We start from the raw sequence: 26,185 nt of genomic DNA, 5'->3' as shown, positions 1-26,185 counted from the left end.
GACCTAACTGTAATAGGGTTTTGTGCAACTAATTCTTCTCAAAGTCCCCAGAAGTTAGGCATGTTGTAACACTGAACATTTGACTTATGAGTACTTATATCAGTGCAGATTTGCTGCGGGTCACAGCATAAAATTTAATCATTCACTTTACTCACATACAGTTAAAAGAATACTTATAAGTAATGCTCAACAGTAAAAAAGAAGGTTAGATCACAGCACATAACTCACTTTGCTGTTACTTTATTTCACTTTCAAACTTCAGTAATATTAGTTAAAACATTTCATTAAAACGCCCCAGACAATAATTACACCCTGTCAGCACCACTATGTTTAAATAAAAGAAGCCATTATCAATCAAAGCTTTAGAAGCTGATAGAAAAATAGGGTTCCGTCTGAAAAACAGAGTTTGTCTCTCTTCTCAGAGATGTAAAAGATCTATTTGCTACTGTTCCACCTGGATTAACTTGTCTGCATTAAGCACAGCAGCTAGGCTGCTAGTTCCCAGTTCCTGGAGTGGAGGTTCAGAGTGTCTGCTACAAAGAGTTGAATCTCTGTTGAAAGCTCTGCAGAATAAAAAAAGCAGGAAGCTAAGGGTCTGATGGGAAACAAGCTGCACTTGGTACTCAACAGAGTAGTTGTCACCATTTGCTCTCATGCTGTTATTCCCAGAAATCTGTCCTGCAGAGGACAAACAGCAGCAGGTGGGAATGACTGACCAAGCACTGAGCAGGCTTAGCACGAAGAGTAGGGGACAATGTACAAATGCATTACCATGTTCCCTTTAGTGGACAAAAATTGTGTCTATCCTTCTCTTTTCCTAAGAGTTTGCTATGGAAAATATTTCCTTATTGTCTTAGAAGAAATAATTTCTGCCTTTTTCATTGCCATCTACTCAAGCTCAAATCTCAGCTAGATACCAAAAGCTGACCAGGAAATTGCTAAACTAAATATAATGAAAGCCAGGGCTTAGCAAAAGCTCAAAGATTTGGAGGAGCAGAGTTCCATGAAAGGATGTTGCTTCATCAGGCTAACTTTAACCAGTGACATTTAATCTTTCAAAAGAGGCCAATTCTTTCCTACAAATTAATTTTTAAAGTAGCGCTGGCAGAAAGAGGGAAGCAGTGCTGTGGAAAACATTTCCATGGGAACCTAGCTGCTGCCCCAAACTGCTACTATTGCCATAGACATACACCTTTTCAAAAGCCAGTTTCCAAGCCAGCTATTGGAGAGAATTCTGTTCTCCCAACTGATTGGCACCACTTCTTCAAAGCCTGGTGACCGAATTGTTCAGCTAGCCTGTTGTTTACTTTCCCATGCAGACTGATGAATTCTACAGGGTCATAAGGACTGGAAAGAGGAAGCATCCGCAACCATGGTGGGTGGCTTTCTGAGATTGTTTTTACAAGGCAGCTTTTGCAGGCAGATCTCAGCATCTGGTATATCTACTGATGCTGTTTGTCAAACTGGTGTGGTTTTGCTCTCCTCAAGTGCTCTAAGCAGCGAAAGGTGGGATTTCTAAATCCTTAGATAAAACCCCATGCAAATGAGCCACAAATTCACACAATCAATTCATGATTTTTTTTGGTGTAACTAAAGACTGACTGTACTCTTAAAGCCCAATTGAAGCTAGTCTAGAACAAATACTCCTTAGTTATCCTCCACAGACAATCATAGCACTATTATTTTGCCAGGCAGAAGAGTTATCCAAGTTTAAATCAATGTTTTAAAAGAAAAATTGTAAGAAATGTTACTTTGGGGCTGGGTGTGTGGGAAATATTCCTTGATTTGATTGGATTCAAGTGAACACTTTAAGTCTTTGAGACTGATTTCCCCTCAAGCTCTCAATGAATTATCTGAAGAAGTTGTTGTCTTTCACTTGATACAAATCTCCCAGTCACTATCAACTCTCAGGGCTAAATTTTCCAAAATCAGTACAGCAGTCTTCGTATCGTATGTGAAAACCACTTCTTTTTCTTTTCCACCTGGAAAGGAGAAGAGAATTTACTATATGATTTAGGAATAACCCTTCTGAAATACAGTTATAGGTGAATCACTACAGTTTTTAATTCAAACTGTCTCTGCCACTGTTGGAAAGGACTGAACACAAAACAAATAGTAGTCAAATGTGCCAAATATATACATAAGAATGCAGCAGAATCAGAATAACTAATGTAGTAAAATGAAAGTTGGTTCATTACCCTTGGAACAGGCTGTCACTAAAGTGGGTTGTTGTCCAAGTCCCAGAAATATCACGCGCTCGACTACACACGTGGTACGGTATTGACCGCTCTCATCTGTGCAGCTGAAAAAAAGAACAGTATTTTGCATAGTTTCTGTCCATCACTAGAAGTTCAGTCTTATACTGAGAAAGTACTACTTCAGTCTTACCCTGAAAATTCCCTAAACCAGTTTCCTTTTCCTCTATTTACCTCTCTCCTGAAAGAAGTAAAATTTTTCTGCTGTTATCTGCTAATATTTGACTGCATAGCAGATTTCATAAAGTCAGAAGGGGACAAAATAGTTTGAGAAGATATTTTGTGACACAAAGCATGGCTTTGATAACCAGAAATGTTCTGGATTTTCTGTGAAGTGGTAGTGAAAACCCCAAAATACAAATGTAAAGTCAATTCTAACATTTTTCAAGTAAGATGTTTCAGTCTTAAGCTTAATTATCTTTCATTTTGAAACTACTTTAATTTATATGTTTATAAATATAAAAACTTGGATGAAAGTCAGATTTTCATTTTTGGGGGCAAAGTGTTATATTATTCATCTAAATGACTTTTTTTTCCCCTGCAACTTCTAGATTTGCAAGTAATTTAGCAACATGCTTCAGTTCTATCCTTAAATTTGAACATGTTCAGATTTGAAGCATGCTTTTACCTACATCATTTAAGTAGTCTACAGTTTTGCTTGTGATTTGAAGACCAACTAACTACTGCATATTTTTGAAACTGAAGAGAATAATGAAATGCCTTTAAGTTCATTATCCATGCACCACATGGCCCTGGGGGCAACAGACTTCACTAGTAAAAGTCTAATATTGGCAGTTATAGGATTCCTCACCAGTAGCTATTGCTATTCTGGGAACTTCACTAAGCAACACATAAGACTAATATTTCCATATTTTACAAGACATTTCCACTGACAATATGTATGTTGGGTGGCTTCTATCTGCCTCTGCTGTTACCTGGAAGAGAGAATGTTCTTGTGAAAAGTGAATTTCCGGAACAGGAACTGCTTTTTGTGGAGATACTGAAATGAATGTCCATCATCTAGGTAGAGCTCACCTACTGCACAGGCCTGTGAAACACAACAGATGGAGTCCAAGCTAATAGCATCTTCTAGTATTAGACAAAGAAACATAGAATACTGTTTCATTATGTGTTATGCTTCATAGTGAAGGTTGTGAGGTCTTTCTGTGTGTGTGTGGCTTTTGTTTGGTTGGGTTTTTTAGCTATTTGTATCTCCAGAAGGTTCAGGGAGTCCAGCTCTGAGAGTGCTCTGAAAACTTGGACGTTCTGGTTTTGCAAGCTGATTTAGGTCCAGGTGTCACTTCATTTATTAGAAAGGACACTTGGGAACTTTTACCTACATGTCCAGGAAGTTTGTGCCCTGCCAATTCTCTGCTTCTTCTTCTTCCAAAGCACTGGTGGAGGGCCGAGAAAAGTCAGAAAAATGTTCTGCCCATGCTGTGCTCTGACAGTTTCACTCTGACAGAATACTGGGAGGAAGGAGGGAGCACCTACCAGCAGAAACTTAATAGAGGGCCATTGGAAGCACCTTTAGGCTTTAGGATAAATGTGGCAAAAGGCAACTTTGTAAGGCGAACATTATTTCAGAGTACCTCTGTGTTCAGTGCCACGCGGAGTTCATAAGAAATATTTGTCATCCATTCAGTGGATTTTCCAGCTGCAGTCTTAAGAGGTATCACAGTGCCCCCTCGCTGGAATATGGGAATCTGCCAAAACAAGGCCAGTGTAGAAACATTCATATAACTCTGATCATGTAATTTTAACCGGGAACAGGAAAATCTTCAGTTTTTCCTTTGCAAATCTCACAACGAAACTTCTACTGTAAGCACATAAAGAAAACTATTCAACTAACATACATTCTCCAGTGTTACTGGGATCTTCAGAGTGCCTTGGTCTTCCATTCGTTTAAATTTTCTGAAATCATACCAAACCTAGGAAAAATGAAAAAAGGATGAGCAGGAAGTACATGACAAGATCTGTTCCCTTTGCAGAGTTATTTTTTCCTTCATCTCTTACTTTCATTATCCCTAACAACATAATTAATGTACAAGAAATTACATCTACTTTTTAAATTCAATAACCTTGGATAGTAATGAAACCTTATTCTTTGCCTGAGGCAGAAAAATAAACCTATTTTTCTACAGTTTGCATAACATCTTGCATGTTTTAAAGCACCCTGTAGTTCAAAACGATTTTTTTCTTTTTTTTTTTTCTTTTTGGTCTAGAAATGCTCTGTTCCAGAATGAGTGTATTTATACTGAAGTGCAAAAATAACAAAAAAGAGCTACACCTGAAATTTCCCATGCATCACTCCTGCCAGCAGGTTTAACTACTTCAGGTGAGCAAGGCACTGAATTCCCACAGAGATCTTGATAAGAAAAATATGTTTCTTAGCTTGTTTGGAGAGCCTCATCTATTTTTTTTTACACAGAAGAAAAAATTGTTAAGTGTCCTAGCGTCCATTAGTGCAATAACAAAGCTCTGCAGTCTCTCACACTTCCCTTCACTGCTTTCATCTGTCTCTAGGGTTAAACCTCAAGCTTTTTTTCCCTTCTGAATTTTTTTTTGCCAGATTCCCTCCCTTCTTTCACTTAGCTGCTGCAGCCAAGTAGTCTGTGTAGGAATGGATCACAGTGCCATCCTGTGGAAAAGGAAGGCTTAGAGTGGCACAGAATGGCTGGCGTAGTGGCAATGCATAGCACTTATGAGGTGGGGAGCAGGAAGGTTGCTGTATAATATATTTGTGTGGGCTGAAAAGCTGAGCAGCTTTGTATCACCCTTACCTCCTTCGACCCTGGAAGCAGAACACTCACTGCCTTGGCCTCTTTGTCCGTGACCGGATATACCAACAAAGCATTTCCTGGAGAAAAGCATAAACATGGCAATAAGTGATTGCTGTGGTGCCTGAGGCCTCATCTCATCAGTAGCAGTCTGCTCTGGTTTTGAGTAGGGTCGTCAGCTTCCTGTATTCATTTTAAGGGATTGCTTGAGCCACATCACGCTCACTTGAGCATACCTAGTGTTCACTTTGTACTGGAGAAAAAAGGCATGTAAGGAGTTGATGACTGTTCAGGTCTCATTCTGCTACAGCACTGTTACGCAGCTGTACTGCACACCCAGCCACACGGGCTTACCTAGCATGTATTCATCTTCCACTCCAAAAGTTTCTAATTTCTCTGGGAACTCTATCCAGAGAGGCCTGAAGAAAGACAGACAGTGGAATTCAGTTAGTTTCTCCTCTCCCACCACCCTGTTCAAGGCCTGCTGGCATTTTTAGGCTTCACTTTTTCCTTCTCTTAAAAGCAATTGAGAATTGGAGATAGAACAATTTCCTATTCCGTGCCTTAAAGTACCACTTTAAGGTGCACTCCAAAGTACCTATGGTTTGGCCGCCTGCAGCCTCACTTTCTTCATTGCTGCCTTCTTCTTTGGAAACTTGCATTACAGATGCCTTCCCTCTAGCAAAGCAGAGATGGATGAGCTTTTCTACTAGCAATGCTGACACTTGATGTAATCCCTGAGCAAGTCCTTTCTGCTCTGTTTTGCAGCATGTCTCCTGGTCACACACTGGAAAACCTGCACTAGAAGTTCAACTTCAGCCTTTCTCAATAAAGAGAACTGCAATAGTCTTCTAGACACATAATAGATGTGTATAGTTCGTTTTGAGAGATTATGACAGAAAGAGCTCGTTCAAGTCAGAGACGGTCTGCAGCAGCTCTCTGGGGCTTCCCTACAAAGAAAGCTTGGCTCACGTGTTACTTATAAACCTCCACTTGTTCACTACAGCCCTGCTGGCCACTGATGAGACACATTTTCTACATTGAGAAAAATACCATACTTCCTCTCTAATTGTGTACCTTTTTCAACAAAGACAGAAGCCTGCTGTCTGCCAGTGTGTACAACAGGGGCTTCTACATCTACATATGTGCAGACAGATTCTATAATGCAAACCACTGTAAACTCAAAATACTCAATCCCCTTCAAAAATACCTTTTTAAAACAAAACAAAAAAAAGGAAAAGTATTTTATTTGCATAATAATGGGTAAAGGTAGATGTGCTGGAAAAGGATATCTCTAAGGGTAAATTCAAAGGCACAGTAATATCAGAGAAACTGATGACGTTTATCTCTTGCTGAAATTACTTCTGCATTTAGTTCTACTGTGACATTTCCTTATAAGTTAGCAGCAGAACAAAAGCTGATTTTCTAACTTCATTTCTGTTCCAAACTACTAGCTTCTTTACTACAAGAAAAATGATAAAATATACTACAGAGATAAATAAGCAAGTTATCAATGTGAAAAAAGCTTTTATAATACCAACAATACAGCAATAACAAGTACTTTCATGAGCAGCAAAATTGCCTTTATGTTTTTTGGCCAGCAACTTCAGAGCCTATTAAGCACAGTTTTAAGTGTGGTTTGGAACACCAGACAATGTTGTTTATTATGAGAATTTTGGAGTCCACAGTTCTTTAAAAACATTTTTTTGAGTATGTGAGTTAGCGTGTCCGAGGTGTCATTTAGTAAGCATGATATTTAGTTTTCTCTAGTAACCTTATCAAGGCTTGCAGAAAGCAAAATAGAATTTAGACTTCAAACTATTTAAGTAATCACAAATGTATGAGACAGTGATTTAAGTTCCCTCATCTAAGTGGCTTCCTAAGGATAATCACTAGCCTCCTGACTTACGTGCTTACCTCATAACTGGTTCAGCCTCTGTGTGTGCCCGATAGAACAGTGTGTATAAGTATGGCAGGAGGACGTAGCGCTCTCTAATGGCTTCCCTGATGATCTGGGTGTTCTTCTCCCCAAAGAGCCACGGTTCTCGCCGTTTGCTCTTCATGTTAGAATGACCTCTGAAGAAGGGCTGGTAGGCTCCAGCCTGATACCAGCGAACAAGTAATTCTGGTTCTGGATCTCCAATGAACCCTCCCACATCAGCTAGATATTGCGCAGACAAATAAAAATACACATTTTTGGAAATTATTCTGAAGAATTTGAAGTTCTCCTCTAACAAGCATTCCATGTATATAAATTCATGAATTTCACAGTGTAGTTGCGGTTCTGATGTTGGATAGCCGCTTGTCCAATTTCGAGTGGAAAACTGAGGTAACAAATTATCCTTTAATAAAAATAGCAAGAGAGTTTTAGGAGGTTTTGAACCTCCGAAGACAGCTACAGTGATGCTACAGACCAGCACCTAGAGATCACTGTTCCAGGTCACAAACACTACAGAAAGACTAAGTGGAGAAGTGATGGTGAGAGACAGGTTTTTAGTTTCTGAACCAGATTCATCTGTGAATCTACCCGGAAATGCACTGGACTGTTGAAGCCTGGTGGCACTAGTGGATGTATGGTGAGCAACTTCAGCCAAACACCTTACCTCCACAGAATGAAATCCCTGCCATGCTGATGGTGAGAAGCATTGGAATGGAGATTTTCAAGTAACCCCACTCTGCTGTGTTGTCTCCGGTCCACACTGCCCCTGAAAATACTCAGTTTCAGGATTACATAGGAAAGCTGGGTTTACAATTCAGTTTATGCTTGTAGTTTAGCAAAGAAAACAAGAATGGTCATGAACTACTGTTCATTGCAACCTTTTTTATAATACATGCATTATCTTGAATTATACAATAAGGTTCACAGTGTTTTGTCAGAGGATACAGATTGTTATTGACTTGTATGTGCTTTGCCATCTTTTCCTGAGTTTTTTCAGTTTAATAATTTGCACTCTTAAGATAGTAAGTCTAAAGAGGACAGAAACCATTACATGGCAAGCTGAAGAAAACAAACCAATAGGGAAGGCATGCAGCTAGTCTTTGCTTACCATACTTTTGTGATCCAGCAAAGAAAGATCGTGTGAGAACAAATGGTCTCTCTTTTCCGGAAGAACGTTTGATGAGTCCTTCAGCAGTTGCCATTTGCTGAAAATCATAAATATAAAAATTCAGAAGATGAGCTCTATAATTAAGATATTTGCTAAACCACATTTTTGGCTCTTCATATTTAAGAAATGTGTGCTCATAGATAATTGCTATTATTAAACTGATACTTTTCTCCTGGAATAGACTTGAACAACAAAAAAATCACTAATATTATGTAGTCACAGCCAGTGTGATGTTAGCGAGGCATGGATACTGTCATATTGTCTTGTTACCAGCCATGGAGAAGTTTATTTCAAATACAGCAATACTTAGTGCAGCAGTTTCGTTTCCTGGTGGAGGTTACAGAACACCTGCTACTGTGTAAATAACATCCTTACCACATTACACGTAGTCCATGAGGACAGATAATTGCTGGTCTATGCCTCCTGATACTCTACCTGGTAGAATCCGTAGAGGTTGTGTAATTCCCGATGCTCCCAGTTGTTGTAGTGCACAGCATCTTTCTGCATTGTTAGCTCTGCCCCTTTGAAAACTGACGGCTCGTTCATATCGTTCCACACAAAGAGGATATTAGTGGACCCCTGTAACAGAGTTGCAAGGTCAAGATGATGTGACCACGAGCTACAAGAAAGCATGCCTACATTACCCCTTTTGTATTGTCACTGTAGTAAACACTAGAATGCAAGGGCTGTGTTAGATGATGGGTTGCAAAAATGACTGCACTCTGTCCATCTACTGCTACAGCTAAATAAGCAGTTTCAGTGGTGGAATATGGGTTCCAGCTTTCTCACAGTAGATAAGTCCATGGAGAAAATCCTTGTACAGTATTTCAGCTTACCAAGATACTTTCCTGTACATAATAATATTACAACTACAGAAGCCATCTATTTGCTTAGCCAGCAGTTTTTCTTCTTTCTTTTCCCCATTTTTAGACTTTCTGGTACATGTAGGTCAGTGTAAATAGATACACACCTTGTATGTTTTGAAGGCAAACTGATCTGCATACCATTTTCGCACTTCAGGATTAGTGAAATCCAGATAGTAAGAGGAACCTGTGTATGTAGGAGATTCCAGTTATTTAACTTATTTCAAGATCATGTATTATCTTTGCACCTAAATACAGTGGCCTACAGTTAGGATGCTTTCCACAACAGGCACTGTATGGGAACTCCTGAATCATGGGCTGAACCTCTGATTGATCACCTGAGGCAAGCAATGAATCAGCCCAGGGAGCACAGGTGAAGGGGTGGAGCTTGGCTCCACCTCTCCTAGACCCCATTTAAGAGCTGACTACCAGTAGGGAAGGATCTCTTCCTGGAGATCCCTCATTTTGGAGTTTTCCAGTGGGACCAGGACAAGGGTAAGCCCTCTATTTATTCTTTTTAGTGTAATAACTGGCTTAGCCAAACTCTTTTGTATATTTCTTAATTATAACACCTGTATATTCATTGATTATACACACACCAATGATTGTTTCTAGCTCTGAGCAGTGGGAGCAAAGTCAACAGACACAGCAGAGAAAGCTGTACAGCTAAGCCAATTAGAACATGAATGTACAAAGCCAACGAAACCACAAAGAATTTGAAATAATAACCACAAAAATGGAAGTACTATGAGAAGTTAATTCTATTTCTGATTCTGTAAAATTTTTAAAATTAACAGCTCAAAACGAAGAAATGGAACAGCTTTTTTTTTTTTTTTACCTGGCCAACAGATGCCCTCAAAATCTTTTCCATTCCTGTCTTTCACAAAATATCCCTTTTCTTTTCCCTGTGAATACAGGGTATACATAGGATCAGCTTTAATATGTGGATCTACAATGACGACAAGCTGTCAGAATAAGAAAATAAAATACGTTATTAACATCAACTGTACTGAGTAAAACAGTAAAATTTTACTATTGATAAAAGGCAAGCATAGCAACTACCAGTAGTGAAAGCTCACGTTAAGTTCAGTACTGGGCAGCTTCTGCAAAATGGAGCTTCAAAAGGCTCAAACCTGGCCTCACGCTCAAGGGTAGAGGACAAACTATGAAATAATACAGTGGCATGAGGAGCAGGATTAAAAAAAAATGCCCACTGGAAGCATCACCGTAGTGCAATGTAATCTAATTTACTGTTGTAGTTTCATGGTTTCTAGTATCTGAAATACTTTAGTTAAAGCTGACTGGGTAACTTCACGCTGCAAATGAATACTTTCTTCCTTCCTGATATATTATATACCTTGCGTTTTTTCTTCCTGAGAAGTTCTTGCATTCTCTTGGGGTTCTGGAATTTTTTTTTGTCCCAGGTGAAATATCTCTTGCCATCTGTATGTTCTATGTCCAGCCATATCACATCATAAGGAATGTCATGTTCATCAAAACCCGCATCAACTGCCTTGACATCTTGTTCATCTTCATAATTCCACCGGCACTGATGGTAGCCCAGAGAAAAGAGGGGAGGTAGTGCTTGAGTGCCTAGGAAGAGTATATGAATGAAGCTAATACTGTTAATGCTTTTCAGGACTTTATCTACAGACCATGAAAGTTAACTTAAGAGCCATGATTAATATATAAGTGCCTGGATACAGGGAATTCATGCCTACATTGTGAGTGGAGCATGTTTTTCACATCCAAGTGACTGAACTCTTGAAATAACAATGGTTACAACAGGCTTAACAGCCAGAAGGCTGTAATGATAATGTATGACAGAGAAGGTATTTCTTCTTTGGTGACACTGAAATATTATTGCAGTAAACAATATAATTTTATTCTTTATTTTTTTCTAATGTAAAAATATTACAGATGAGTTTAACTGTCATTAATGCGAGTAACTAAACAATCACAGAATTACTGAACATCTGCAGTTGGATGGGAGCCACAATCATCGAGTTCAGCTTGAGAACAACAAGCCCCTCAGAGATTCTCAGAGATGTAAATTTGCTGTAATGATTTGAGTTAGTACCTGTCAGTTGTGCAAACTGCCTGAAGATATCAAATGCTGTGGGTCCCATCAGCAGAAAAACGTCAATGATTCCACTTTCTGACATCCAGCGCACATCAGTTAGAGGCACTGCCCTCTGCTTAGAAATATCTGCAGCAGATTCGGTGGGTATGTGCTTTAAAGGAAACCAAGGCAAAGCTGAATCATTTGCTATCAAATTGTTGTTCATTGAAAAACCAAAGACAGAAACCCAAAAGATCTTACCACTAACATATTATCCGGCAGATGTTAGGAGTACACGCTTCAAGTATATTATATATCATTCACAAATCTTTTATGTTGCATATCAGTTACACAAAATAAAGATGCCAGAAAACGGATAATGAGGGGCAAAAGAATTACAATTTTTCTGTAATTAAAGTATAATCTCACAGCACATTTGCTGCAGGATCTTTACAATCATTCACTAACAAAGAAAACTAATAATTTTAACTATGTAATCAAGTGTTGGAATAAAGCAAGATTTTTTTCGCTATTTCAACTTTAATAGAAATCATGTATTTGTGCTTCAAGACTTGAGCTTATCTCCTGACCTTTTTGTTTCTTGAAGGCCAACTACATTCCACAGATATATGAGCCTACTGAGCAGAGATGTATTAATTCCAATAATTTAAAAACTCCATAAAATTTATCAAATCCAAAAAGTGGTCAAGGTTTGGCCCACCCTTTCACATTTCTGCTCCAACATCACATATTTCCTCTCTCCTTTCTCTTGTATACCTATTAAGTTGCAAGTTCCATAATTTGCCTTTTGAAAAAATTATCTGTTCTTTTCAGTGGTTTAATACAACAAATTCTGTAGTAGGAAGGACAGTAGAAAGAGACAGACAATTTTTCATTAGGGAGCAATAGAAAAATCTCCAACAATGCTGTCATCTTCCTCTTGGCCCTAACTTGTGGTGTTTTTGGTGGTTATTAAATTCTGAAGAAAGTGGGCCAATCTCACCTCAGGTACTGCCTTTGTATTAATATCCACCAGTGTTTCTGAAGAATTCAGCCAGAAGATCCCCAAAGTTCTGTCAGGCTTGTGTGCTATGAGAAGTGGCACTGAACCATAAATGCCTATCTTGTCATGTATCTTGTGGCCAAAGATGTCCAAATTATAAAGCCGGTATGCATCACCATCACTAGGACAAATAGATATGTATGTTAGATACAAGCATCCTTCATTAAGCCAATTTTAGCTCTACTATACTGCCAATGAACACAGTGAGCACACTGTATTACAGTCTGATGTTTAGCGCCCAGGGCAGAAATATGGATGGCCTAGAATACAACATCTTTGGTTCTACCTATCTGAATCAAGCAACATTCCTGCTATTGAGACTACTGCTCTTTCAGTCCAAGTCCTAAAAATTGAATTCTGAATTCTGTCCCCCATGAAGTTGCTCCTTTAAGAGTTCTGCTTAAATGTGATTAACCATGCAATAAAAAAAAGGCATAAAAAATTGAGAGAGAACAGAAAAGATCATTTATTAAGTTGCAGAACAACTTACTCCCTATGGACAGTCTGTGACTAAGTTTGCTCTATCATTAAACTAAAACACATGTGATACAATATACATATTGCATAAAATATTTAATACAAAGCTGTTTGTAGTAAATTATTGAGACAGTAATTATTGAGACAATACCCCTCTACAGTAATGCAATCTGCCATATTTACCTTGTGTTTTTGAGAAGAAGTGATTCTGTATGTTGTGGTATTCCATAAAGATGGTCAAATCCGTGTAAAGAGAAGTCCATGCCTACAGAACTAGGACCTGTGGTAACAACATTAAAACAGAAGAGTACAGAGTTCCATTCTCAGACTTTGCTGAAAGCAACAAAGCAGAACAACCTAATTGTAAAAAATGAAAAAATAAGCAAGTTTTAACAATTAGCTATGTCAAACTTGCTTTCAGCCTCTTTCATTATAACTTATGTACTGCAGAGGTAATCTTTTCAACATTCTTCCAGTTTCTATGTGCTTAAGAAGATGAATTGCCTTAATAGGAAAAACAAAACAAAACAACAGAAAAACAAACATGTAACAGTGGATAACTCCTTTACTGTGTAGTAAAGCTACTTGGAATTATCTCATTTCTACCCCAGTACCTACAAGGCAAGCTTAGTGGCACAAAGGTGCAGCAAAATGAATGCTAGAGTAGCTTTTCTAATACTCTTCAGCTTCAGCCAGAAGAGTAGCATAGAGGAGAGCTGCTGCCAATGATATCATCGTGTCACATTACTCAATCCAGAGGAAATTCTGGGAGGTGACTAGAGATCGTCTAGACTGACAAGCAGTGGCTTCAGTATCAGTATTTTACCACAGGGACCTCGCTCCTCCATTACTGAAAAGGAGCACAATCATGACGCTGGCCTAATGTATAAGATACAGCATGAACAAGGGTGACAGTCTCCTGCCTTTATGTGTCTCAACTGTGAAGATGCACTTGACTCTATAAAAAAGCTTCCCTCTACATACTGCAGCTGCTGGGCAGTGCCATTTGCTATAGAAGGCTGCATGACAGAAATAACTAACACACACAGCAAACAAAATCAGTTAATGCAACAGGACAGACAGAAAAAAGGACATGGGTTTTCATAACCCATAATTTAAATGGCATCTGAGCTACTGACTGACAGATATTAATACCCTTCTTAATATCCCTTAACTCTGCTCAGTATTTTCCTCTTTAGCCCTTTTTAGAGGTTCTCTGTGAAAATTACTGCTTAGCTATCATGATTTGTGATACGTCATAAGAATAAACAAGTGAAATCAATGTTATGTGATAATACATTAAAAAAAAAGGAAACAACAACATATAGTATAGTACATACTAGTTGGCCACTGTCAGAAACAGCATAGAGTTAGCTGATGAAATGGGTCACATTTAATGTGCTTCCTCCTCAATGGGAATCTAATGAATACTTTCAGTTCTTTTGTCAAATTTGTTACCCGCTGACACAATTTAAGCAAGTTAAAAGGAGTAAGGAAGACACTGATAAATGTTAAGTAGCTAAGCAGTAATATGAATGTACAGAAGTATGCACAAAGCAGTAAAACAGTTTTCAGAACTATGCTGAGACTTACCATGAGCTTTGATGTCTAAGAAACTGCCAAATTTCTCTTGCCAGAGACCTAAATCCTCCTGATTATCCTGCATAAACAGAAATAACTAAGCTTGTAAGTTCAACTGCTCTCACCATGTATTAAGAAAAATATCTTCATTCAGATGAGGTTCACACATTATTAACTGTTGTTTTTTGTAGGTGTTTGTAGACTTTTTTTTTTTTTTTTTTCAAATGGGGCTAAAACAAGTAAATGTAAAATGCAATTTATATTGTGCTGCAGCAGTGTGTCTCCCCCAAAGCAAACACACTCTTTGGCAGATTCCAGACTTCGGAGCAAATATGCTGAAAGCAGCACAGCTTCTCCCAGTTTTAACTAGATAGTGCAGTAAGCAGCCATCTGCTCTACAGGAGGCTAAAATTACATCATAGGCATAACTCAGCCTCCGGAGAAAACTGGTATGTGCTATATGTACTGCCAGGACTTGGTCTTTTTCCACAACGAATTTTACAACAGTACTAAGCATGGATGTACGTGTAGGTATATCTTTGGAATGTTACAAAACAGGTCTTTTTCTTTTGAAATCATCTTTAAAAGGAAAGATGATCTTTCAAATGACCAAATACTACCATGAACCTCCCTGTACTTTGAATTAAATAATAAAGAACAAAAGAGCAAGAATTATCTAAATAAAAAGGCCACAGAAAGATGTTTTAAAGCCTAACTGGTGCCTCTTATTGCCCTGGTCTATCTTAAATCCTAGGTCCTTTCTGAATTTCACTAAGAAAAAGTTACATCAGATACATCTCATAAAGGAATAGTCGATGTTGGGGGCCTTTGGTCACAATCATATCTCATGTGAATGAACGGCCCAAAAAGTCCAAGCAGTGGCTGGCCCTTAGTTTGGCTGGCTGTGACTTTTTGAAAAACAATCACAAAAGTGATTCTATTTATTCAGTTACCTTTTCTACACAATACTAATGCTGGAATTGGAGTAAGTGTGGGTTACCTTAGAGGAATCACCTGCTGCCTCCTCATTTTCTGCTGCAGGGTTTCTAGTGAAAACAAATATATAATCAGTTTATTGTTAAGATATGGAAAGATTTCAAACAAAATTCATATATCGTTATGTATTGCCTTAAATATTATATAGATGTTTTACAATCATTGAATCATGTAGGTTGGAAAAGACCTTCAAGATTGTCAAGTCCAACCTGACCTACCAAGTCCTATCACTAAACAATGTCCCTTAATGCCTTATCTACACATCTCTTAAATACCTCCAGGGAGGGAGGTTCTACCACTTTCCTGGGCAGCCTGTTCCAATGCTTGATGACCCTTTCTATGAAAAAAAATCTCCCTAACGTTCAATATAAACCTCCCCTGGCTCAACTTGAGATCGTTTCCTTATGTCTTGAGGCGCTGAACTACACTGAAAATTGAGGTTATACTTGAGAACTTTAATTGGCAAATTATTTTAATATTCAGTGCCTTAAAATAACCTTAACTCCATGCCTGAATTAAGTTCATCCTTTTGGCTTTCACATTTGTTTCTACCTGTGACATTTTACTCACCCAGAAGATCCTCATCTCTTTATTCTTAATTAGGGGCTCCCTGTTAATTAAAATTTTTGAAATGATTCTTACTATGAGAAACACACTTGCTATGCTTTTTTCCTAGCCATGTAATATTCTGCACTGTAGCACTGTCTGCACTGTCTGTTCCAGAATTTTGCAGTGGGACCGACCTGAAAGCTCTTGCAGCTGCATGGAACATTTTAATTCTAACAAAACTTACTTGACACGCTTATAAGGTGAATAAAACTTATCTAAAGAATAAGTTTAGTCATAAACAGAGGTAAAACTAAAAACGTTACACTATCACTGCCCACTATCAAGAAAGGCAAAGAGAACAAGACACCAGTTTATTACAGAATTGGCAGATAAACGTGGTTAGCATGAGCATCTGGCTTCTGTGAGGGATCCACACAGTTTGCATTTAATTGATTTTTAATTCCTCTTTTAAAGCTGCACTAGCATACTGGTATTTAGTAAATGAGAATATAAATTCCAATGCATGAGAGCTTGTATTGTAGAAATTTCAATTCCCATTGGATTGTTTACCTTCAACTACAGCCAAATTAGTATATGGTGGGATAAAAAGATGCTGTACCTATCACTGGGAGGTGGTTGTAGGTGCTCAAAATATAACAACCCATTGGAATTCATGCTCAGAACAGTTTCATCCTTGAACTGTAGCTCAACCTGGAAGGGGTTTGCTGTGACTCGAAGCTTGTAATCCTCATTAACACTTGTCAACACCAAAACACCTCCCTCCTTCTGGGACAGAGAGAGTCTGGCAAATGAAAAGCAACAACAGCTTTATATGAACCAGCAGCACGTGAAATCCACTGTAGCTAAATAACAGTTTGAAATACAAAATAAGAGGAGATTATCTCTATACATTACAAAAACATCAAGGCTTGAGTTGAGGTGAAGAACCCCAGAAATAAGTGCTGTGTTCAGGCTTCACTGCACAGTGCAGCAGGTGACTAGAGAACAACCATGAAAATTGCCCATAGTTTGCATTTCTTTCACATTTGCATGTAATGCATTTGGTACAAATAATGCAACATAACAAGCAGGCTACTTTTTCACTGTGTCAAATAGTCTCAAGTTTCTCATATGTATGACAAAACTTTCTCCTTTGTATCTAGCATGTAACCACACACATTTTTATTTTCTCTTCCTGTAACAATATTATATCACAGAGAAACAGCTGTATTGTAGCACAGATAAGAGAAAAGGCAAAACAACTTTGCAAATAAAACTGTAAGTTACTAAGGTGCTAAATCACCTTCCCATCACTTACTTCTGGGTGGTAGGTTCCTTTATAAGAACATCAGGAACTTCATATCTTGCTCTGAGAGGAGCTGCCTCATTAATTTTAAGCCTAAAAATATTGCCTTCTATTTCATAGATTTCCCCTTGTAGAAGAACCTGGGAGCAAAAACATAGATAAACTGGAAGTGATAAAAAAAATCAACTTACTTTTCAACTCAACATCATCAGATACTTATTGTCTGGAAAAAAAATCTACATGCCTGCTTTCTGCTTTCTTTTCTTCAGTATTACAAAGCAACTGTTACCATCCATCTGAATTTACACCAGCTAAGTCTGCTTTACTGCTTTGAAGACATAACTTTTTTTAAGTTGAGTCTTTATTTTCAAGTCTCTCATGCCTAGCATTGTGTAGCTCTCCCCATAAGCAGCAAGGAAAACAGGAGTGGTAAATGCTGATGTTGAAGTATGCATAATTTTATTACTGTGCTATTAACGTAAGTAGTACGTTAACTACTGAGATGTGGACTTTTTGCAAAAGCATCAGTGATCTGCGTTCATTGGTTCTCACAGTGGTACTTACACTGATGAACCACATCAGAAAGACAAACGAAGAAAGTAGACGATACTGACTACTCATCAATATGTGAAACTTGCTATTTTACACTTCTGGGAACTGTAAAGTCACTTTGTTCCAGTTCATACAAAATGATTTTTTTTTTCCCCCACCTGTGGGGAATTTCTGCAGTCAGATTTTTTATTCCGTAGATTCCCACCCCTCCCCTGTTTTTTCATTTTCTGAATCTATTCTCCTCCAAGACACAAAACTGGCTTAAGAATTTTGGTCTGGTGTCTTTTCCTTTCACCTGGTAGATGATCAGCATCACTGTCTTCAAAGACAATCTTCTTGCACAGTTTCAAGTTGATAAATGAATACTGATCAACAAGGACATTTTTAGGCTGACATTTTGCATATCTTATGCAACTACCACTGAAATCTCTCAAAACCTTCTGCAAATATTATCAGACCTACTGATGATAATCACTCCTTGTTCTGTGAGCACCCTATTATACCAGGTGAGATCTCACCTTATTCTCCTCATGAGTAATTTGGAATTTGACATTCTCATCACTTAATGAGACTGTATCCAACAGCGCTCGATACAAGGATTTTCCAGGACGTAGAAGTTTCTGACGTCTGTCAAGACAGAAAATTATTTTCAGTCTCCCTAATTGTTGTGGCTTCTATCACACATAGGAATGTAATATTAAAAATGTTTAACTAATAACTATCTCAATTTTTTTTCAAACAATTATTATCAGGAATAAAAAGGAATACAATTCTAAGCACGCATTGGTGTATTTAAATGATATGTAGAATAGTGGGATTTGGTCATCCATCACTTTCCCCCTAGATTTTTTTTTTTTTTAAATAATAACAGGCTTAATTCAAGTAAACAAAATCTCAGCTGCCCAGTTGCTTTCCCCTTTCTCCAGTAACTCAGATATTTCAGCTGAATAATCCATTTTTTATTTTCTGTCATACACCGCTGCTTGGTTTCCAACAGCTTCTACATTATATAGTGATGAAACAACACTCCTGGATATACAGTGAGGAGAATACTTTTAAACGGATACTCCCGGACCTACAGACCTAAGGTTATCTTTTTCACAAGACCCTGTGCTTGAGCTGTGAAACTAAGAGCAGGAACAGAAGGAGAGGAGTGGCCAAGGGGCTGCTACTGAGTTCTGACTGCACTTTCACAGAATCACAGAATGGCCAGGGTTGGAAGGGACCTCAAGGATCATGAATCTCCAACCTCCCCTGCCATATGCAGGGCCACCAATCTCCCCATTTAATACTAGACCAGGCTGCCCAGGGCCCCATCCAATCTTTTGATCTTTATTATGTTGTTAGGACAGAGACCCTGAAATAAAGGCTCCATCAGCTGTTTGGAGGATTCTCCTTGCTGAATCAGGTCTTATGAATTATTTGAAGACAGGCATCTTTAAGAATTCTTTAAAGGGATGCTTCTTTATCAATAAATGGACTTGGTTCCCTTGCAAGCAGACATTGCACAACTGTGAGCAATCACATAAAATTTTTATTTTAAATGTAGAGCAAACACAAGATCTGAGGCTTGATAATGTGTGGCAACTTCCTGTTAAGAAATGAGGTGTCTTAAAGTCAAAAGACCAGTACAACAGAGGCTAATTGCTGTATTACTGGGCATTACTATTACTCTTTTTATGCAGGCAACACTGGGTAGAAGACAACAGAACTGAGATTCCACCTTTTAAAATATGCTGAATAGCACATGCTGACAGGTGAGTGGCACAGTAAGGTACGTCCTGAAAGTAGCACAGTTGGCTGTGATTAAAAACTGACGTGAAACTATTTTCTATAACTTTAAACACTAACAGTTTACAAAAACCTCCACTACAGTTCTCTTTACCTGTAGAAAGCAATCTGGTTGCACTTCTTAAAGTTTCTTTTGTCCACAGCTTCATCTTGAATGCTGGAAAGAGCAGATAATATTTAAATGTGACACATCAGCTGATGAGTGTCCTCAAGAGCAGTGGGGATTAAGCAGAGCTCAGACATAAAACATGCTGGACTTTGAACTGCTGTGTTTGGACATGGGAAGAATTTTTACTCGTTTAGTTCAGTACTATAGCACTTCCTTTTAAACCTGAGTAATTCTGGCAAACAATTGAATCTGTGAGTAACAGGGCTGAATTTTCACACAAGTGAATTCTTAAGGCTTTTCATTTTTTGGCAAGTTTTGTACCTACAGCCCTTACAGTTCAACAAGCTCCAGTACTAAGAATGGAGAATCAGACAGGACTGGCAGAAAAGCAGAAAACCTGCAGCCCTTTTCTCCCTGCAGAGAGTCTGATGAGGGAGGCTGCAGATGGCTCTGTATTGCTTCCAGAGAACTTCTAGGCCGGTTAGAAAACAGAAAATTGTTGGCTTGCCTGAAATAATGGACTGTCATCAGAGCATTTCCCCCGGCATATTGAGTTCAGCCTCACACGGAAGAGATAAGGCTTTAGTACCAACAGACGTAGAGCTGAAGCTCATAAAATACGTACAGATGAAATACGTACAAAAAAACCCCACAGATGACAGCCACGAGGACTCAGTCACAAGCGAACTAAGCTTCAACACACCCGGGTCGCCGCACAGTCCTCGCGGTGACCACCCACCCCAGCAACGCAGCCCTCCCTCCTGCCGTACGCGTCCGTGCGCCCGGGGGAAGCAGCGGCCCGGCGGCCGCAGGCCTGCCTCCACCCCGGCCGGCTCCGGGCCGTCCTTGGGGCCGGGCTCGCCGCCGCCATCCACCCCGGTGCGCAGCCGGCCGGCACAGCGGGGAGCGAGGGGAGGCCGGGCCGAGGAGCCGTTACCAGGCGGCGTTACCTGGCTTCCCCCTGCGCGGCCGCCTCCATCGCGGCGCCGTGCGGGGCCGGGCCTTCCCACCCGAGTCAGTCACCGAGCGAACCGCCGGGCGGCGGAGGGGGTGGACGCGGGCCCGGCCGAGCAGCGGCTCCGCCCCCGCCGCCTCACGGAGCCGCGTCGCCCGCGGGGAGCGGAAGAGGCGCGGCCACGGCCTCCGTGCGGTGGGATGGCGGCGGCGCCGCGGTGCGGGGGGTGGCGGCGGCGGCCGGGGGCCGTCCCGCTGAGGCTGTTGGCGTTGCTGGCGCTGGCGGGCGCGGCGGGAGCCGGGCAGCTCTCTAAATGGCGGGTCCCGGTGCCTATGGTGAGTGTGGGGACTGGGGGCCGCGGGCGCGCTGCTCGCGTATCGGGGAACGTGGCGCTCCCGTCCGCAGCCCCGCGGTCCCCCCGGGGTCCTTCGGCCCGGTTTCGGCCGCGGTCGGCGGTGGCCGCAGGGCGGAGGGAGGCGGCTGTGCGGGCGGCCCGGGCAGAGCGGCTCCGCGAGGCTCGAGGGGCCCGGGCCGGGGGCAGCGGCCCTGCGGCGCGGCTGGGGCCTGGCGTGGGGAGAGCCGGGGCTGAGCGGATGGCGAAGGGCTTTCTGTGTTTCTGTGCGAAAAACTGCGTGGGGAAAACTGCGTTAAACTCGATATGTCGAACCGTAGAAGGGAGGGATGTGTGTTTCACGCGAGAATGGGAGCAAAATTACAAGAGTTGGGATGAACGTCCCTGTTGATTTTAAGAGTGAAAGTTTCCGTGGTTGGATAAGGTCCAGACCTTCTTATCGAAAATCGATATAACAAACGGTGATAAAAATGATTGAGTTTTGCAGAACGACAGCAGAAAAGTCTCCTAAGCCCTTTGAGAGCAGATTGAGCGGGTGGTGAAGCATGACTGGAAAATCCAGTAAGACTGGCTCCTGGTTGTCATTCACTTCAATTTCAGAATTGATTTAAAACTTGGAGTGCAAAGCTATGTGTAAACTGGGTGATGTGAAGCCCTCTGATATTTTCTTCTCTTTTTGCCTTTCCAGGGGAAGAAGTTCTTTAACTTTGGGAAGATTCTCTTCAGCAACACCACCATCTTCCTGAGATGTAAGTGGTCCCGAGGGCTTATGCTGTGCACGCTTTCACTCTGCTGTTTCACAAAGCCTCTATTTCACATTTTGGGACCAAAAGACCATGAAGCGTTTAATGGCACTGGTTGAAATGACACCTTGTTTCCTGTCACTGGGTGAAAGCTGCAGCTTTGATCTGATTGAGTCTGAGAACAGTGTTGAAGCTGTTGAAGACATGATCTGTTTTGGCTACAGCAGAAATGGATGGTTCTGTTCAGGCAAGGCGGTGGAAAGAGTGAGATGGGCAATGAGAGTACCATTTCAGGTAGATGGTAATGAGGTGTGGGGTGTGTTAAGTTCTGCAGTGAAATGTGCTAAATGGCTCCATTTGGAGAGAGTTTGAGCCTTGACTGGGTGAGGGGCTCTTTATATTGCAGAATCACTGGTGGGTGACTGTTGACTGTGCTTGTGAGGTTTTAGGGGAGACCTAAAACTCTGGAACTGGTAAGAGGGTGAAATTAAACACTTGAGACAGAACTTTCCTGAAGGCTGTTTTATCTTCCTGATCACAGTGTATGAGTGAGCTACCGAGAAAATACCTACCTTTGCAGCCTTCATGTTTGTTCTTTCTATTGTTCTTTGCTGATTTGGCCAGGGCTTTGGACTACATAGATCAGTTATTGTTATTTTTAGTACTTGCTGTATTGATTATTCAGGTTTAAATTCAGGTGCCTGCCCATCTTGGGACAGTGCTTCAAAGGGAGCTTATTGGAGTGCCTCCATCAACCCCAGGTGAATCTGAAATAGGAGGCTAGTATAAAGGTGGTTATATGTGAATACCCATCAGGTCAGAATGGTTTTCCCATTTGTCAAGTAAGGCTTAAATGCTGGGTTTCACAGATCTCAGGAAGATAACAACAGGTCTGGGGGAAAGGGTGGTGCTTTGGAAGAGCATCTTGAAGTTTAGTAGGGTTTAGAAATAGCGTAGTCATACTGATATTGCATGTAAGGTTCCTGCAACAAAGTGTGTGGTAAGTTTAGTCATGAGGTGTATGACTGAAATAACCAGGAGTAAGAAGAAACTAAGAAACTGCGAAAAAAGAATTTGTTACAAGTCAGATTAGTGGCAGATCTGGCAGTAAGAATTTAATCTCCTGGCTCCTGATACAGACTGCAGTTATGTGGTGTCAGCCTTTGAACAGGGGTAAAGCTTTAACATACTCTGGTGAAGACATCTATTTTACATACAATTGTGTTTAAAAGATTTACATTAACTTAGATTAGCACCTGTGCTTCCTCCTGCTTTTTCTCTTTCCCCTTGTTTTTTTTTTTTTTTTTTTTGGTGATGTATTCTGTGTGGTGGTATCTAATACTTTCTGCTTTTTGCTTCTAACTGGGAAAACTACCACAGTTGTATAGCATTGTCTGTAATGAATTCATTTTATCTGTTAATTTTCTTAAGTGCTATTCTTGAAGGCATCTGGTTTCCTGTGTAGAATCATGTGGGAAATCGCGCTTCATCTATAAATAAATATAAAAAGTTCATTTGCATTTAATGTTGCTGGTTTTGCTTGAAGGCAAAGGAACTTTTATTTCCTTGTTGCTGAATTCAGTAAATGCTATGAGTGCCTTTTCTGTTCTGGAGGAGTATTTCCTTTTCAGCATTCCTGTGATGATTGGTACGTTATTCTGGTCTTGTCCTGTTTTGCTTTTAGTTGGTGTTGCTGCTGAATGCAGATCTTCAGAAATTCTATCTGTTTTTAATAGATGGAAAAGGCATTCAAAATATTTTAAAAATAATTTTCTTTGTTTGTAGCACAGCTCTGAGGTATTCCTCACTTGATCAGTTGTATCAGTAAGGTGTCTGTCTCTTGAGAACTTGTCATTTACCCACTCTGCTGTGTTTGTTGCTTTTTAGTTTCTTTGTTTTGCCATCTGCAGCAGCTAGGGCTGTGAGGAGAATGTATGCCTTGTTTTCATGCATACCAGAACGTGTCATAAGGAAACTTATTTTTCAGTGATTGCATTCCTTTTTTTTTTATTTTAATTTGTTTTTTCCCTCTGTCTTCAGCATTAGGAACTAGCTCTTTGTAACTCTATAGAGGCTTGGTTTAGTAGTCATGTGGCTTAAGGCTGTTTTAGTCAGTTAGGATTCCTTGGCAGGGTCTCTTAATATCTTTTTTTTTTTTTTATCTGCTGTGGTCAGTAGAGGAAACGTTCACTGAAAGTTCTGCGTGTGTAACGAATCTGTGGATATGTAGTCTGAGATAATGTCACTGTGAAATTGTGGTGACAGCTCTAGAAGAAACGGGCTGTTGTTTATTTTGTTTCGGTACCTGTTGACTGGCAAAACCCAATTATAGTAATTTATATGGCTTCTGAGACTGAGTAATCACTGCTGGTTTTGCTTACATATGAAATTTGCCTTCTGAATGTCAATTTTTCTTCACCAGGATTTAGTTTGGGAATGAGATTTGAGAAACAAGAATGATGATGAAATCTTTCTTGATGGAATAAAATATTACTTCTCTATTATTCTATTCTATTATTTTTAATATATTAAAATGGAAAGTTGTAATATTTTGATTAAAGGGAGCATTGCAGCTTTGACAGTGAGCTAACGTGGGGATGGTTGTTGACTTGCAAAGCTTTACCTCTTCATCTATTGTATTGGTGATAATATTAGTGTGTTTTAGTATTGGTATATTAAAAGTATCTGTGCAAATTGCCCATAGTATTAACCTGCTGTATACTGACATACAGAATCACAGATATATGTTGGAAAGGGAAATAATTTCATGTACTGTGATCATTTGGAGTCACTGCTGTCATCTTGTTTGCTTTTTGTCGTTGCTGGCACATTCCTGGTTGTCTTAAGACAAAAAAAATTCCAAATGACCTTCAGCTCTTTAATAGAATTAACGTGATGTTACAATTGAAGTCTGTTTTCTGTATGCTTTTTTTTTCTCACTGAACAGTAATGGATTATTTGAGGGTAATGTTCTTCTGTTGATTTACTTTTTGTGTTTAAACTCAATTACAGTAGTTTGGCACACAATGGAAGGAGGAGATTTACATAGAAAAGATGCCTTATGTTGTTGTCTTTTTAGTTGAAGGTGATGAGAAGTCTTGTGATCCCTCCCAAGTTTATAATGTGACGTGGTACTTAAGATATTCTGATTGCTACAATGAAGTCTTCAACTTTGGGGTAAGAACTGTATGGAAAATGTGGGCTATGATTTTTTTTGGTATAAGCAGGTGTGAGGGTGAGCGGATCAGAGACTGCTTATTTACATCCTCATTGCTCTGTTGGCCTAAAAGAGAGAACCAACTTCTGCATCATTGAGAAGATGATGGAGAGAAATGAATCTTCAGCTTTTGGGGATTAATGACCTTTTTGGGGTAAAGTGGATGTATTTGTCAGAATTCTTCGAAATCCAGAAGTTGAAATAAGTGTATCAGCTCTGAACTGAAGCGTTTGAGTTTATCTGTCAAACAAGAATATTATTTACAAAAGTGCTTAATGACAGCCAATAGGAAAAAATATTTTCATGTTTAGTCTTAGTTCTGTTCTTTTCACATGCACGTTCTAAGAAGTAGAAAGGTGTAGTGTGTGTTTCAGATGTGGTAGAATACAGCTGTGGTTTATACTGTTTGTAACGCATTTTCCTTGTTCACTTAAAATATTTCACTATGACAGTTGTAACTACTAGCTTAGCACAGTACTGAGGTATTTAATCTCTTCATAATAATGTGGAGTTCATTCACGTAGCCTCAAGTTTATGCTGGTTGCTTCACCACCACTGCAAGAGCAGACTTTTTTTTTTTCTTCAATTGAGTATTAATTCTTACTCAGATTTCATGTGTGTTTGTGTATATCAATATCTTTTGGGAGGGAAAAGAATCCTGCATGGCCTTGATGGCTTCTGGCCTATTAAACTCTGTTCAAGAGTTTATTCAGAGGGAAGTTTTGGTGCTTTCCAGGTCTTGCAGCTGCCTGCTCAGATGAAACATTTGATATAATGAATGCGAATGTAAATTCTCTTCTCTGTTTGGCAGGAAGAACAGGCAGAAAGCTATTTTGGGACTACATCTGAAGAGCATCCGGGTTGGTCAGGATACTATGCCACATCTTCTCTTCTCTTTCGAAATTGCTCCGAGCTATTCAAGCCCCAGGTATGGATAGAAATTTTAGTTTGCCTTATTCCCTCAGACAGATGGCATTAGATTCTGTTAAATGAGGATCACTCACATGAGGATTGCTGTAGGTTGGAGAGTACTTTTTTTTTTGTCTGTTTATGACAACCAAACTGCAGCAGTGAATTCTGAATTTCTGCTTTACTTTTGACTTGCTGTTCAACTTGTGGCCCACCTTGAGAAAAAATACCCACACTTTAAAGTTGAGTCCTTCTTTTTGTTTCTGGTTATGTGTTCTGAATTTCATTTAGCACTAAGAGCTGAGTTATGGAAGTGTACTGCTAGATGAGTAACAGTGTGCATCTCTGGCAATAGAATGAATCTCCTGCTGAATTTGGCCCAGTGGAGGACTGGGATAATTGGTTAAAAGAAAAAAAATAGAGTAAAATGGTGGTTGAAATGAAGGAAATGGGATAAACAAGAACCACAGTGCCGTGTAACTTTGTGAAGTAATGTTTAAACAAAAGCTCTGTGCCAG

The 26,185-nt window shown here is 39.8% G+C and overlaps 2 protein-coding genes across 4 annotated transcripts in view; one reads left to right on the top strand and one right to left on the bottom strand.

The window, feature by feature from the left end:
- Window positions 1–20,595, bottom strand: GANC (glucosidase alpha, neutral C). Of its 3 annotated transcripts, XM_031593549.2 has the most exons (24): window positions 20,442–20,595; window positions 19,477–19,539; window positions 18,110–18,218; window positions 17,052–17,179; window positions 16,353–16,535; window positions 15,189–15,234; window positions 14,201–14,267; window positions 12,791–12,887; window positions 12,071–12,251; window positions 11,086–11,239; window positions 10,363–10,598; window positions 9,844–9,970; window positions 9,113–9,192; window positions 8,578–8,721; window positions 8,083–8,179; window positions 7,639–7,740; window positions 6,953–7,196; window positions 5,390–5,454; window positions 5,039–5,115; window positions 4,112–4,186; window positions 3,848–3,961; window positions 3,191–3,303; window positions 2,199–2,302; window positions 1–1,982 (listed from the first exon to the last, which is right to left on the bottom strand). In XM_031593549.2, exons 1-24 carry the CDS (start codon window positions 20,468–20,470, stop codon window positions 1,873–1,875), a joined length of 2,745 nt encoding a protein of 914 aa, XP_031449409.1. In that variant the 5' UTR covers window positions 20,471–20,595; the 3' UTR covers window positions 1–1,872. The 3 variants fall into 3 exon arrangements, 2 of the variants coding, with proteins under 2 accessions (XP_031449409.1, XP_089997170.1); XM_090141044.1 differs by lacking the exon at window positions 16,353–16,535 and having other exon boundaries at window positions 2–1,982; XR_016466882.1 differs by lacking the exon at window positions 3,191–3,303 and having other exon boundaries at window positions 1,961–1,982.
- The window catches only part of TMEM87A (transmembrane protein 87A), a 21,809-nt gene continuing 16,217 nt past the window's right edge, over window positions 20,594–26,185 (top strand). Inside the window, exons 1-4 of the mRNA XM_090141060.1 lie at window positions 20,594–20,781; window positions 21,487–21,547; window positions 24,621–24,718; window positions 25,570–25,686. Coding sequence (XP_089997186.1) covers window positions 20,647–20,781; window positions 21,487–21,547; window positions 24,621–24,718; window positions 25,570–25,686 — 411 coding nt within the window. The 5' untranslated portion in view covers window positions 20,594–20,646. The remainder of the gene's footprint in view (window positions 20,782–21,486; window positions 21,548–24,620; window positions 24,719–25,569; window positions 25,687–26,185) is intronic.

The sequence above is a fragment of the Phasianus colchicus genome, chromosome 5, assembly GCF_987193195.1.
Source record: "Phasianus colchicus chromosome 5, bPhaCol1.hap1.1, whole genome shotgun sequence".
In the NCBI taxonomy this organism is placed as follows: domain Eukaryota; kingdom Metazoa; phylum Chordata; class Aves; order Galliformes; family Phasianidae; genus Phasianus; species Phasianus colchicus.
The sequence above is the reverse complement of the archived record's forward strand: the minus strand, read 5'-3'. Positions and strand labels throughout refer to the sequence as shown.

Excerpts from the sequence above, each read along its gene's own strand:
- GANC (XM_031593549.2), bottom strand. The coding sequence starts at position 20,470 with ATGGAGGCGGCCGCGCAGGGGGAAGCCAG. Across the intron at positions 10,599-11,085 it reads GCAGTTTGCACAACTGACAG|GCACTCAAGCACTACCTCCC; the intron begins GTACTAACTCAA and ends TACTCTTCCTAG. Across the intron at positions 7,197-7,638 it reads AGGGATTTCATTCTGTGGAG|CTGATGTGGGAGGGTTCATT; the intron begins GTAAGGTGTTTG and ends CGCAATATCTAG.